Raw genomic sequence first — 14972 nt, forward strand, 5'->3', positions numbered from 1 at the left:
TAAGAAAACATCCTAAATATTATCTCTGTGTATATACAGATCTATTTAGAATGTATGTATGCTTACATACACACACTCTGCAATTCAGGCTTAGAATTAATTCTCTTGCTCTTACACTCATACTTGTTTATAACATTGCTTTCTTCCTTCAGTCATTTCTATTACTTCTCCTATCACTAGGCTGAAGAAACTTACATTTCCATTACCTACAGCAAACATTTTCCTGGTCCATCACCTAACTTTTAGATTTTCTCTGACTTTAGTAATTACTTTAGTAATACGTTCAAGGTATTATTCAGAAAACACAGTGTTTCTAAAATTTCTTGGCTATCACTGCTGATAAACAGAATTTGACACATACTACATACTCAAAAGTTCATTATTTTTAAGAGTAATGAATAACAGAATATATTAAGTGTGGGGCAGTAGAAAAGTATTGTTCTCCTCCATAACTTGGATTCTATAATTAATCAGCTGTCAAAAATGCTTCCTCTAATACTTAGTATTCATGACAACCCTCACTCTTACATTCCAGCTATCCAACTTACCACACCACCAACTCCAGCGGTGTGAACTGACTGGCCAAAGCCTACTGGTATCATCCTAATCTCCTCTGCCACAGTGAGTGCTCAGTAAAGTACAGAACCCTTCTGTGGTGTCAGTAACTACCACAGTGGCTACTGACGTTTGTCTGTAAGCAGAAGAGGAATCAGCTTTTAGAAAGCAATGGCACCTGAGAAGGCAGAGTAGAAATGCAAAAAATCAGGCCCCTAGTAACACTGCTGAGTCGATGGCTCAGTCCAAAGGCCACCCCTACTTCGGGACAGACAATAAATCCCCCATACTGTTTAAGAGAGTATGAGCTGGATTTTCTAAAGCCTACATCCCAAAACACTCAAAATGTTACATTAACTTACCACCAGATTATATACTCGGACAGTTTTATCCGCTGAACAAGTATAGAGTAAGTTCCCAAATATCTGAATTGCATTCACAGCAGCATGGTGCCCCTCAAAGCTTCCTTCTGTGGGCTCATCATCATCTCCTGGCTCTGAGGATATTTCTAGAATTCAAGGATAAATTTCAAAGATATGTCTACCAGACTCTGTAAAGAAACTGAACAATCAAAACTATTGTACCATATAGTAGTCCCTAGAATAAACCAAAAGAAGACTTCCTTTAGTCTAGTTCTCCTAGCAGAACACATTTTCTTTAAAGATCTTCACTATGAAGAAGGCAGTGAAGGTCTGCATATAGCAAAAAGACAGAAGTTAATCTTGGTGAAATAAAATTTTTAATCTATGCATAGTCTCTTTACAATATGAAGTTTCCATCAATTTTGGAAAGCCTCTTATAGAATGAGCTTCTGAGTGATACTTGCAATGTGCCTATATCTCTATATTGTCTCCCAGTTATTTCTTTGAGTAAAGGATTTAAGCCATTTCTTCTCAAAGCAAAAATCCCTGGAGACAATGAAACCTTAATGCTAATTAGTGGAATATATATGGAAGCCATGTAAGAGAGACAGGAGTAAGAATTGAAAAGCCCAGTACTTGAGAATTTAGGGATACCAGAACTACTGATCAAGATAATCCTCTTGGTGATTACCTCTTACCCCCTCCTATTATGTAACATAAATATATATATAAACCCTGACTCTAACATCTATCAGCCATTTTTTCCATGGTTAAATTTAAATTAAACTGAACAACAAATACCTGAAGAGTTCTTAGATCCTTTTATAGAAGAGATCACAGTTTGAGTTTCTGCCACACTACAAAATAATAGCAAAAGTCTTCTTAGTTATCTATGTGAAAAGGATAGGGAATAAAGTAAAATTTTCCTGACTCAAAGTTTTTTTCAAAACAATAGGCAATGATAGTAGCAATGATACAAGAGATCAGTTTTTCCATCTGAAATTTCTCCACGAAGGGAAGAATGAATGAATATTTATAACACAGTCAAAAGAGAAAGCAGTAAAATCTCCCCAGCCAAGGTTTGATTCTTCCATATCATAAAAATCTCCTATCTATGCAAATCCTGGTCCATAACTAAAAGTTCTTTTTGTTTTGTTTTTTAAAGAAGACTGGGGGAGGTATTTAGCACAGCCATTAAGTTACTGCTTGGGATGCCTGCATCTCCTATCAGACAGACTGCCTGATTTAAGCTCCGTTCACTCTGCTTCTGATCCAGCCTCCTGCTAAGGCATACCCTGGGAGGCAGCAGATGATGGCTCAAGCATCTGGGTCCCTGCCACCCTTGTGAGAGATCTGGGTTGAGTTCCAGGCATCTGCCTTCAGCCTAGCCCTGCCCTTACTGTTGTGGGCATTTGGGGAGTAAAACAACAGATCTCTGTCTATCTCCTTGCCTTTCAAATAAAAAAGGGGAAAAAAAAAACACAGACTGGGGTGAAAGCTGTTCTGACTGTACCAATGCAACCTCCTTACCTTACAGGGATGCCATCCTTATAGCGAGTGCCAATCTCACTGGTAGAGCTAACTTCATCACATCCAGAACGAGAAGTTTCCAGTGAGTTTTGCTCTGCAGCATTCCAAATATCCTTTTTCGATGGGCTGTCTGGTTTCTCTTCTCCAGATTCAGAAGAATCAATGGCTACCACTTCTAAAGGAGGATTAGGAATTTCTAGGACTTCCAGAGACGAGTCACTATCTGGCTCATCTCTGACACTCTCCTGCTCCAGACCAGTTCTACTGTCTTCCCAGGTGGAGGTTGTTACTTTCCCTCCTTTAGTTATCTTTCCAGTTTTTAACTTCCTCACAGGTTTAGCAGTAAATACATCCTGTTCAGTGTCACTATTCTCCGGAACATGGGCAGCTCGTAGAGTTTTCTTCTTCCGAAGTTTCTTCTTTTTCTTGTTCACCCTAGTTTCAGCTGATGTCAGGGTGGATTCTGCCTGTTGTTCAGGCTGGTCAGCTGGAGAGTAGGGTTCTTTCTCCAAAGGGGTTTCTGAAGCAAAAGATAATCTTGGAAAAGAACTGGTACAGGCTTCAGACCCACTGTTGCTTTTGGTTGGCTCGTCACTTTCTTTATTTATGCTAGGAAGACCAGGTGATTGGGATGAGGGAGCGTTTTCTCTGTTTCTGCTGTTTCCTTGCTCCACAGAAAACTTCAGCTCTTGGCTAGGCTCATGGAAACTTTCTGTTAGCTCTGATAAGGGCAACGTTGCAGTAATGACTGGATAAACGGGACAACTATCACTGATCTCTCCTGAATTGAGAAGAAAAAAATTACTGCATCTCTTTTGTGTTTGCTGTTCATAGTCATAAACTGCAAATTATCATTGACTGGATCTCTACCAAATGCTTCAGTGGTATGTTCACAAACCCCTGACCGTTAGGGCTGTTGTCTGTTTCCGACAACCTACATGATTACACATTCCTTTTACAGTACTATCAACCCCACAAATGACATGTACCTCTTATTTCCTACAAAGGCTCCTTTTGGACAGGGATTGTTTCTATACATCTTTTTTCTCATTTAAAATGTCTATATATTTAACATTGTTTTAATATTAGGAGACACTTAAATATTTACTGGACTATAGTGCATTTGCTTTTATTTCTTAGTAATTTTCATTATACATTTTACCTAGTATACATATCCAATTTTGCTAGATATTAATAGTTAAAAAGTCAGTTGACTTAAAAATGTCCTTTTTCTTTGACTTAGTTATTTCATGTCTAGGAAGTTAAACTGATGAAATAGTCACAAATATATTCCAAGACATATCACACAAGCACAATTTAAGAAAGACTGAAATAATATGTAAGAAAGTAACATCTACATTTTTACAGTTTCTCAACTTTTTACAATAAACATAAGTTTTAAAATCAGAAATCTAAAAAAGCTATTCTGGAGAAAAAGTAGCTTAAAAAAGTCACTCTGATGCTTCTTTACTATTTTTTAAAAATTCTGAATACTGTCCAGATAAAAGTAACTTAAAACTCAATAAGAAAGATAATATACATCTGATACAGATACCTAGATTAGTATGGCAACAAGTTACTGGTAGCAAAATCTAGGATGATCTTTCAGACTTCCTGTTTTCATTCTAGAAATGACAATGCCAATTTGTTTGACTTAATTTTCAACACAGTACCATTGTGGATATGCAAGCTTACAACAGGACTTCCTTTTATTTATTCATTTGAGAGGTGGAGAGACAAAGAAAAAGTGATAGGAGTGCTTCCATCTGCTGATTATCCACTCCCAAACCCTATTTCCCCAAATCATCCACGTTCCTGTTAGATGATTCCAAACACCAGAACTCTCTGCCTTCCATCACATCTACCTGCGTCTCAGGTTTATGTTAACCCTGGCTTGTATTTGAAATGATAAGGACAGTTAAGTGCTGAGAAATTAAGAGGATATACCTATCTAGAAAGTTGCCTAAACAACTTCAACCCCATTCACAAAAACTGAAAACGTGCACCCGCCTTAATAAATGTTTTAATTCACAGTCAACTCAGTAACTATAGATTAAAGAAAATCAGGAAAATTTACTGACATTTCAACTATATTCCCTAAAATATTTTAAAATAATCCTCCTGTATGAAAGATTTCAATGAAAAATTGTAGTAACTTCAGTTTTCATGGACAAGTACAGCTTCACATCACTGATATACAGTTGCCCTAGTCCCACTGCAGGGATACCCTTAATCCAGAGAAAAGTTTACATACTATTAACTTGCAGTAATCCCTTGGACACATTGCAAGCAGAGCCTTGTGACACAGCATTCACATTCTCGTCTTGTTCAGGAGACATGGGCTCTTGTTTAATATGAACTGATGAGTCTGGAGCAGGGACACTGCCATGGCCTGGGAAAGTAGATGTGTTTACTTGGAGACAGGCTCCACTGGATGACGGAGACACATGGGACGATGGAGGGTCCAGGAATGCTGGGTAGAAAGGAGCAGGCAGCAGTGTGGCATCAGCAGATGTCTGAGATTTGCTATTCCTTTGTTCTCGTGTGAGGCTATAGGGAACCTGGTCTGGGTTTTCAGAAGGTTCATATGTTTCTAGAATAGGAAACATAAACACAATCAAATGCAAAAATCTGGAAAGTCACTGCTTTCTGGGCCAATCTGTATTTTTAAAGATTAGAAGATAATTTTAAATCAATAAACATGTTGGTATATATTAGTCATTCGTAATTCTTCAAAATAAAATGTCATAACCTACACAACTAATCAAGGTAATAGAACATTCTAACTTTTCAAACTTTAAGTGACTTAACTCATATCTCATATAGATATTCAAGGGAAAGCCAAGATTTGAACCCAAGTCTTTTGATTCCTAATCCAAAGCTCTTTCCATAAAATATTGGCTAAACATTTTTTGGGATTTACAGTCTACCCATCTTTCTAGAGAAGGACAAAACCAGAGACAGAAATCATATGACATATCCAAAAGTGTTCGTCATTCTCCACAGAGAACAAAAGCATAATAAGATACAGAGGGCCCAATCCATCAGATGCTCTCTGAATACCTTGCAATCCCTGTAGAATCTGTATTCTATGGGTCCTCAGTGCACTCATCTCCATAGTTATCTAAAAATAAAGTATTTTGTTAGGCATTCTGAAATCCAACTTCGAAGATGCTCTGTTTTCATCACACCTTCTATATGCTGTTACCTGCTGCTTGAGCATAAGCAGTCTCTGAACTTCAACATAAGCTGTCTGAAGTGCAGCACGGGCTTGCAGAAGGTTGTTATCCATGCACTGCAATGATTTACTTAGTTCTTCCTCTCTTAAAGAAATATTCAGCAGCTGATCAACCTGAGAACGTTCTGCAAGAAACCATACAGTTCAGTTTAATATTGAAATTTCTCTTTAATAACACAGCTCCTCAGAAAATTTATGCCAATTACTTAGAATAAGCCTTTATTTTCACCATAATAGGTCATTTTGAAGACTTATCAAATTTCATAGACCATGTATCAAAGCTGATGATATCAAAGGCAAAAACCAAAAGTGAGAGGGGCTGGTGCTGTGGTGCAGTGGGTTAAAGCCCTGGCCTGAAGTGCTGGTATCCCATATGGGTTCTAGTCCTGGCTGCTCCTTTTCCGATCCTGCTCTCTGTTGTGGCCTGGGAAGGTAGTAAAAGATGCCCCAAGTCCTTGGGCCCCTGCACCCACGTGGGAGACCCAGAAGAAGCTCCTGGCTTCTGACTTCGAATCGGCTCAGCTCCGGCAGCTGCAGCCATTTGGGGAGTGAACCAGCAGATGGAAGACCTCTCTCTGTAACTCTTTCAAATAAATAAAAATAAATCTTTAAAAAACAAAGTGAGAATTGGTAAGACAGAGGTGCCTCATAGGTTCAAGTATATCACTACTCTGAACTGTCTTACCTAATCATCTTCCACCAATACCTTTACAGTTGAAATTCTAAACCAATCAGTTTTGAGGTTTTATGTTCTCCTTTTCTTCTATCTACCACTCTTATCAAATAGGGCTTTTGCTTAGACTGAGTCTCAGTCCTGAGTTGCTTGCTCTCTCCTCCTAATCTCTCTTTTTCTAGTCTGTTAGTTAACTCAAAATAGTTCTCTTCGTAAGAGAAGGCTTTCAAAGGAAAAAAACAGCTTTGACAGAGTATATTTATCTTACTTGAAATGAAATGTTCTACTACATGTATGTATTTATCAACACTTTTTGTTTGAGTCTCTTTCCCATTTAGTGTGCCAAGACCTCTCTGCTGAAGTCCAGATCCAGATATTCAGCTGTCAACTATGATAACCTAACTTAGTGTCTCAAAGGTGCCTTAAGTCAAAGAATTAAAAAAGGAATTTATCATCTTTCTACACTTTCAACCTACTCCTATCATGGAGTTTTCTATCTTCACTAATGATACTATCATCTATCTGGTTGCCCCAACCTGAAACTGGGGTCACTCGTGACTCCTCCTTTATCATTATATCCATTTGCCACCCCTCTCCCTCACAATCATCCATTCACTTTCTGCTTATACGGGAAGTGGGTTCAAGTCAAGAGAAGCATTACGGGAGGGAAAAACACTAATACCTTCTCTCCTTAATTCACATTAGAAAAGCAACCAAGATACCTTAAAAACACAAAGTGAGAAAAATGGCTATTTATAAATGACCAAGAGACACAAAGTATTTACCAAATGTCCTGTTGCTTTCATCCCACTGAAAAGGCGTATTAACTTCAGCTTGCAGTTCTATGTGACATCCTATTTCTGCTATTATAAGTGGATATAGTAGGAAATCAAACTTTTCTCTGTCCTTCAGCAAGACAGCAATAATGTAAAGAATTAATACCTAGATTCTTAGTGTTTGATGACCATAAGCCACATTCTGGTAAAAGGCTAATGTGCTATAAGAACAACTTCTTTCTGCCAGAATATTCTGTTCCATACCTTTCTTTCCTTTAATTTTCCTTCTTTTATTTTTTCTCTCAAGACTTGGGAGTTCAGGAGATGATCCATCCTGAAAGGATAAAGACAATTGGAAAACACTAAATATGTAAAAGCTATCATCCAAGAGGAGGAAAAAACAATCAGTTCCAAGATAGCCAGACATGTTTCTTTATTAACTGCTGCTACCTCTAACAAGATAGTAAGTGTCTCATGCACATGGTACAAACTTCAATATTAGCATCTGATTAAAAAAAAAATACTGGTGGAAAATGAAAAAGAATTCAAAGTCAAGAGCCTTCTTAGCATCCTAGAGGTGATTAGGCCCATCAGACTCAGGCAAAATATTCCACACTGGAGAAGTAGGACCAGAAGAAGTACAGGCAAGGCAGTAAGACATCTGATTTCATCTTGGCATAATTTCTATTCCAAATTTCAGCAAGAAAATCTTTATACCAAAAAAACCTAAACCACTTATGAGATAAAACTCAGGTTACTCCTATTTCATAGGACAAGCACCATCATAAAGTATATTTTAAATTATCTAAGAATATCCACTACATAATGTTTAGTTCAAAGGAACAGAGTAGAAACCTGAAGCAGCTCTAAAATCCATGCTCTTTACTACCGTGTGTTATCATCTCAGTACTAAAGAGCTTGTTTTCCTAAAGGGCCAGATTCCAGACTATATCACCAGCAGCAGCTCTGTCTTTTCAGAAGGGAAGCCAGAGAAAGCTAAGCAATACTGTGACAGAATGCCAGAAGAGAAGTGGTGTCAGTAAAGGAAAAGTCTTAAAGGGCCAGGCTGTGTAACACAAGGTCAAAAGGTAATGTTACAGACTAAAAATATGTCCACACCATGCTCATAGATGTGCACTCTCATAGTATTAAAACCACCTTAATATTAAGCCTAGCAGTTCTGAGTCCAACAACCACACATGCCCTACAAACACAACAGAATTTCTTTCTTCAGTAGAAGTACAGAATTTATCTATGAAAACATTAAGTTACAGCTGAAGAAGTAACTTATCCTTGGTCAGGTGATAGAAAGAGTCACTGGCTTGGAGACTAGTTTTAGAGATGACTTCATATTTTCCAAGTACTGTACATTCATATTAGATTACATCTAATTTAGTAGAATTACTCAGTGAAAAGAGCCAGCAGGATAAGTCAGAGCCTCACAATTCTATTCTGGAGTAGAGTCACAACCCTAGACACCCAAGGAAAATTAAATAGCAAATCTTTCTTATAAACAACCAAGTTGCCACATGAGATAATTTACCAAAAATCACACGGAATCATACTCACTCCAGTGGCTCTTCGTTTCTTCCTAATACTCTGGCAATCATTTTGTTCCGCACCAGAAGTACAGCTACTATCTGTGGCCGCATCTGCTAAACTGGAGATTGCAAGGGCTGAGGATGCATTTGATAAAGGGTTTCCTTCTCCGTTACTCTCCTGAGCAGTCTGATTCTCTGACGGTGGTGTAGACCTCTCCTGGCTGTCCGATTCTTTAGCAGAATGCATCAAAGGTATCACATGGTCAGAGGGGATTTGTGCACTATGCTGCCTTCGGGCAGCAACATTTTCAGCCCTTTCATCTGTCCTGAGGGAGGTAGTCAGAGGTGACACTTCCTGTTTAAGGCGCATGGTTGCTTTTTGACTCTGTGTAGCCATCAATGAATTACTTGGTGAAACCATCTCCTGGGGCTCATTTTCTTTGCCTGTACCTTCCTCACTGAAGAAGCTATACATAGAAGAAGCCCTGTCCACGATCACACTGCTCTCAGACAGGCTTCGCTTTCTTGCCAACCCAGGAGAGGAAGAAATGGAAACACCTTCCCAGTGGAATCCTTCTAGATCAGGAAGATCAGGTTCCCCATCCAAATCTAAGCCCTCCTGTTCATTTTGAACCAGGGGCACCATTTCTATGCCAAACCTTAAGAGAAAAGAAAAACATATATCAGACATGGTTAAGGGGCCATACCCTATTTAACATGCCAGGCTCTGTTAAGACTGAGGATGTTTTCTCTGTCTCTCTCTCTCTCTCTCTCTCTCACTGTCCACTCTGCCTGTCAAAAAATTAAAAGACTAAGGATGCAAAAATCAGTAAGATGGTTCTTACCTTCAAGGAACTCATAGTCTAATAAATAATTTATACATGAATATTATAATATCTTAATACTAAATTAGAGGGTTTTTTTAAAGATTTATTTAGCTGAAAGAGTTACAGAGGGAGGGAGGAATGGGGAGAGGGAGGGAGGGAGGAAGGAAAGGAGGGAGAGAGAAAGAGAGAGAGCTTCCATCCACTGGTTCACTCCCCTAGTGGCCGCAACAGTCAAGGCTGCGCCAGGCCAAAGCAAGGGACCAGGTTAGCAGGGGCCCAATCCCTTCGGCCATCTTCCACTATTTTCCCCAGGCCATTAGCAGAGAGCTGGATCAGAAGTGGAGCAGCCAAGAGTCAAACTGGCACCTATATGGGATGCCAGTGTGGTAGGTGGTAGCTTTACTCTCTAGGCCACAATGCTGACCCCTAAAATAGAGATTTATATAGAGCTATGAGAATACAGTTGAGGGAGTAAAAACTGAGGGTTTCCTCTCAAATGGAGCTCTAAAGCTATAACAAAAAACAGGCAATCTTTAAAGCAATCAAACAAAACCAAAAAACTTTTACTGAACACTCGTAAGTGCCAGGCACTATGCTAAACAAGCTTTATACTTATAATCTCAAGTGTTACTCACAGGGTATAGTAAAGGAAAAGGGAGCAAAACAATCCATAATTTCAACAGAATAAAAAGGTAACAACAGCCCACAGGTTCCAAGTAAAAGGTAATGGGAGGGGGCTGACAATGTGGCGTGTTGGGTAGCCACCGCCTGCAATGCCGGCATCCCATGTGGGCACTGGTTCAAGACCCAGCTGCTCCATTTCCGATCCAGCTCTCGGTTATGGCCTGAAAAAGCAGCAGAAGATGGCCCATGTCCTTGGGCCTCTGTACAGCATCACTTTCTCTCTTCAACATTAAATGAAATAAGCCATATACAAAAGGAATTTGGGGTAAATATTTAAATGAAACAAGTAGAATTCTCTTGACCAGGGTCAAAGGGTAACTTTAAAAAACAGAAGGAAGGCCGGCGCCGCGGCTCACTAGGCTAATCCTCCGCCTAGCGGCGCCGGCACACCGGGTTCTAGTCCCGGTCGGGGCGCCGGATTCTATCCCGGTTGCCCCTCTTCCAGGCCAGCTCTCTGCTGTGGCCAGGGAGTACAGTGGAGGATGACCCGAGTACTTGGGCTCTGCACCCCATGGGAGACCAGGAGAAGTACCTGGCTCCTGCCATCGGATCAGCGCGGTGCGCCGGCCGCGGCGGCCATTGGAGGGTGAACCAACGGCGAAGGAAGACCTTTCTCTCTGTCTCTCTCTCTCACTGTCCACTCTGCCTGTCAAAAAAACAAACAAACAAACAAACAAAAACAGAAGGAAGAACCCAGGAGAGGGGCACTTGAGGAGTGAACCAATGGGTGGGAGCTCTCTCTCTCTCTCTGCCTCTCAAATGAAACAGAATTTAATAAATTAAAGGAAAATAAGGAAGAAAGAAAAAATAGGCACAAACCTGGGCAAGCCTTTGCCCAGCTCTTGCTTTTTCTTGGTGACTTGCTGAATGACCTGCTCCCAGTTGACATTTCTCCGAGATGCATTGAGAATCTGTCGGAGGGTTGGCTTGAGTCCAGACTCCTTCTCTGTATCACTCTTTCGATGACCACTAATATTGCGAATGCGGCGAGCACTATTGAGGTTTGGCTCAGGAAGGTGTGCTCCAGTTTTACTCTTCAAACTAATGTGCCTGGTTAGATCTCTCTGGAGTGAGGCAGGAAAGCCAAGCTTGCTTAGTTCAGGCAGAAGAGGGCCTGAGGGCTGACCAATATCACCCTTTTGAAGCTCTGCATCCAAGCTAGTAATCTCAAAGCCTTCTGTTTCATAAGATACAGGAGATTTTACAGAGTCGTCAACTTGCGCATCTTCTAGAGAGGTCTTCAAGTCCAGCAATAAGCCACAGTGTGGACTGGCTGCAGTTGTCATTTGTAACTCAGACTCTTTCTGGTGAAGTGTGGAATTACACGGGGAAGCAGACAGATTTCTAGATGTTTTCAGGATCTGGTCTTCTTTCTCATCAGCAGTGTGAGTGTTGCAGGATAAAACTTCTGTAGTTGAAGAACTCTGGACTCCAGATTTTGTTCCATGCTTTTCCATGTCGGATGTCTCCCCATCACTTTCATCTTCTAATGCACGTACTTGAAACTCAATCTTCAAAGACCCTTTTTCAGACTCTTCTACATTTCTGCTCGCTTTTGCATAGTTCTTCGTCCTTTTAGAAGTGCTAAGAGGTGGATTTTGCAGTGACTCATGACACTGTAGCACCTCCTTGGCTTTTCGTAACGTATCATTTAAACTGTCATCAAGTTCCCTCTGAGTGCCAAACGTACTTTTATTCCCTTTTGATGTACGAGGACGTGAACTACGCAATTTGGAAATGTAAGAAGAACCATGATTATCTTCCAAAGTGGGTTTGTTCAAGGGGTTTGAGTATTCTCTGGGGAAAAAAGAATTTGTTTTGGTGTTTTTTGAGGGCTTCTTTGAATCTTGCTTTTGAGGAACTGATTTAGTGGCTGGAATTAGAAGGAGTGGGGACTTCGCTGATGGCATCTTATTTGAGTTATGTTCTCTTTCAGGTTTTTCTGTAACAGGGCACTCTCTCCCCCCTTCATGGGAAGCAGTGCAATCAGAAGTGGCTTTGTGACTAACAGATGTAGAAGGTATTTCTTTTTGTGTTGGCGTTAGGAAATTATTTGTTTTACCAGTCTGGGGTTCTTGTAATCCTGCGGTTATCAAACTAAAATCAAACAAAGGCTTATCCATCGTTTCTGACTTGTTACCAGTGACTTCTTTCAGCGCTGCCTGTAAATCCAGAGACCTCTGAGAAGGGTAGGGAGTCCAGCGATGAAGCTTTTCTCTTGTTATACTGCTGTTCTTTCCACTAATTTTGGAAGCTGCAGTGTCTGTCTGTTTAGTGGTTTGGCTTTCCAGTTGTTCAAAATTGAAGTCAAGTAAGCCTTCTGAAGGAAATTCATCACTTGTAAATCCTTCAGAAGAACCTCTGTATGTGGCAACTGTACCAACTTTATCATTTTCTTGCCACTGCCAATTATACCTCTCCTGATTGTATTTGCTTGACTTACTAGATTTCTTGTTCCGTGGCATCATCTTATCTTCCTTTTGACAGTTAGAATTTCTGTTTCTGCCTGGTTGAAATTTGTCTCCAGGGCCATTGTAATTCCAATTATTTGTGCTACGTACACTGGATTTCCAATTTCCATTGCTGCTGTTTATATGCCAACTGGAAGAGCCACCTGTTCCTTCAGAATGCCAACTGGAATTTCTTCCTGTACCATTATGATTCCAGTCTACTATTCCACTATTTGAATGCCAACTACTTCCAGAGTTACTATGGTTGTGAAACCAACTTGAGGAGCCTCCTGAAGCACCCTTATGCCACCCAGAACATCCTCTTGACCCATTATTCCTCGAATGAGAAAAGCTATTTTTCCGGGTATTATTAAAGCCATCTTTTTTCCATTTCCAGTCACGCTGTGGAGGTCCACGATGATGCCTTGCTGGCTGACTGTAACTCTCTCTGTCTTGGTAAGGAATTCGGTCTTCTCGTCTCCTTTGGGGTCGTCTATCATCAGAGTTTATTTCTTGGCTGCTATTGGAAGGTTCATCTTGTCTGGAAGAAAAAGTTTTTTATCCATGATTTAAAGGAACTCTTAATCTTCCTTTCAAGGCATTACACACCAAACTTTCCCTCTACCATCCTCCTCTATTGCTTAGAGTTGTTTTCACATTATTGAAAAATATAGTATCCAGCTAGTATTTTTACATTACAGAGCTTTCTCAAAATAAGAACAATTATATTGTGTAGCTATGGTTAGTTATTATAGTTAATAAAATGCTATGTTCAGCTGTCCTTAACAGTAATTATGATTTCTTCAGTTATAAGTTCTTTCTGAAAAATTTAGTTTCTTAACATTAAATGGAAGGATATTTTGAATGGTTACCTTTCATTAATAAACAAATATTCTATCAAGCACCTATTCAATGGCTATTAGTGGTGACAGAACTTTTGTGTATAGTTCTTGTTCATGATGAGTTTACAAGCTAGCTGAGGAAGTATGGCCACAAAGTCAAATAAATAGCACATACCAATAAATAGAAACCACAGTAAGTGCTGTAAGGAGCTCTATGAGCCAGACACTTTTAAAAAAGAAGCTACAGCTCTTCTCACTAGAATTCAACGAGTACTAAGAGTCAGACATTTATTGCTAAGCACTTTATATAGATTATTGCATTTAATTTTCACAATCCTTAAGGCATGCATTCTTATTATCCCTACTGTTTCAATAAGGAAAATGGGTATTGAGAGATTAAGTAATATGCCTACAGTAATCAGAAAGTAGAAAAGTAGAGATGGATCTTTGGCAGTCTGATTCCAGAGTATATGCACCTAACTACAAGCTGCCATCTGCAATACCAGCATCCTATATGGACACCAGTTCCAGTCCCAGCTGCTCCACTTCTGATCCAGCTCCCTGCTAATGACCTGGGAAAAGCAGTGGAGGGTGGTCCAGCCCTGGCTGTTGCAGCCATCTGAGGTGTGAACCAACAGATGGAAGATCTGTCTTTCCCTCTTTCTCTGTATACTCTGCCTTTCAAATAAATAAATATTCAAAATAAATAAAACCTTAAACTAAGTGCTGACTTTAATTTGCTTTAAATATCTATAGTATTTTGGACATGAACTTAAATTTCTTCCTTTATTTACAAGACCGAATTATAATTCAATTTAACTAAAACTTCAAACACCCACTTAGGTGATAAATTATAACCACTTCTAGGATAGGCATTTGGCCTAGTGGTTAATATGCCCACATCCCACACTGGAGTGCTTGGGTTCAACAACTGGCTCCAGATTTTAGCTTCCTGATAATGCAGACTTTGGGAGACAGAGGTATGACTCGAAGAAGGGTTCCTGCCACATATATGGAACACATGGACTGAGCCCCTAGCTCCCAGCTTCAGCCTCAGCCCAGCTTCTCACGGACATCTGAGGCATAAACCAGCAAATGGGAGTATGCATAAGCTTGCTCTCTCGCTCTCTCTCTCTCTCTCTTTTTCTCTAGCTGTAAATGAACTAAAAAAGAAAAAAGGTTTTGGGGTAGACATGTAGAAATTTAGCCTAGCAATTAAGATGTGGGTTGAGATACCTGGGTCACCCATTATAGTGCCTGAGTTTGATACCTGGCTCTGGCTCCTGACTAATGCAGATTCTGGGAGGTAGGTGTGAAAGCTCAACAAATTAAGTCCCTGTCAACCATGTGTGAGACCTGGATTGTGTCCTGGCTTTGCTTGGGGGGTGTTTGGGGAGGGAGCTAGCAGATGGGAGTGTTTTCTTTATCTGTTTTTCTCTGTTCTCTCAAAAAAAATATAACCACTTCTAAACAGGAGACCCTAAGTTCCCAAGT

The 14972-nt window shown here is 40.0% G+C and overlaps 1 protein-coding gene across 5 annotated transcripts in view; it reads right to left on the reverse strand.

Annotated features, from left to right (window-relative positions):
- ZNF106 (zinc finger protein 106) overlaps positions 1-14972 on the reverse strand; it is an 86269-nt gene that overhangs the window by 24678 nt on the left and 46619 nt on the right. For 4 of the 5 annotated variants that reach the window (XR_011380875.1, XR_011380873.1, XR_011380874.1 and 1 more), the window contains exons 5-13: positions 11006-13177; positions 8704-9334; positions 7399-7468; positions 5656-5810; positions 5511-5571; positions 4702-5040; positions 2448-3228; positions 1719-1774; positions 918-1063 (exon numbers count right to left, since the gene is read on the reverse strand). Coding sequence is in view for 2 of the 5 variants with exons in the window: in XM_051822463.2 (XP_051678423.2) it covers positions 918-1063; positions 1719-1774; positions 2448-3228; positions 4702-5040; positions 5511-5571; positions 5656-5810; positions 7399-7468; positions 8704-9334; positions 11006-13177 (4411 nt within the window). In the remaining 3 variants the exon portion in view is untranslated. Of the gene's footprint in view, positions 1-917; positions 1064-1718; positions 1775-2447; positions 3229-4701; positions 5041-5510; positions 5572-5655; positions 5811-7398; positions 7469-8703; positions 9335-11001; positions 13178-14972 lie in introns of all 5 variants that reach the window. The other variant, XM_070054051.1, reaches the window with a different exon arrangement.

This window comes from Oryctolagus cuniculus, chromosome 12, assembly GCF_964237555.1.
Source record: "Oryctolagus cuniculus chromosome 12, mOryCun1.1, whole genome shotgun sequence".
NCBI classification, from domain to species: domain Eukaryota; kingdom Metazoa; phylum Chordata; class Mammalia; order Lagomorpha; family Leporidae; genus Oryctolagus; species Oryctolagus cuniculus.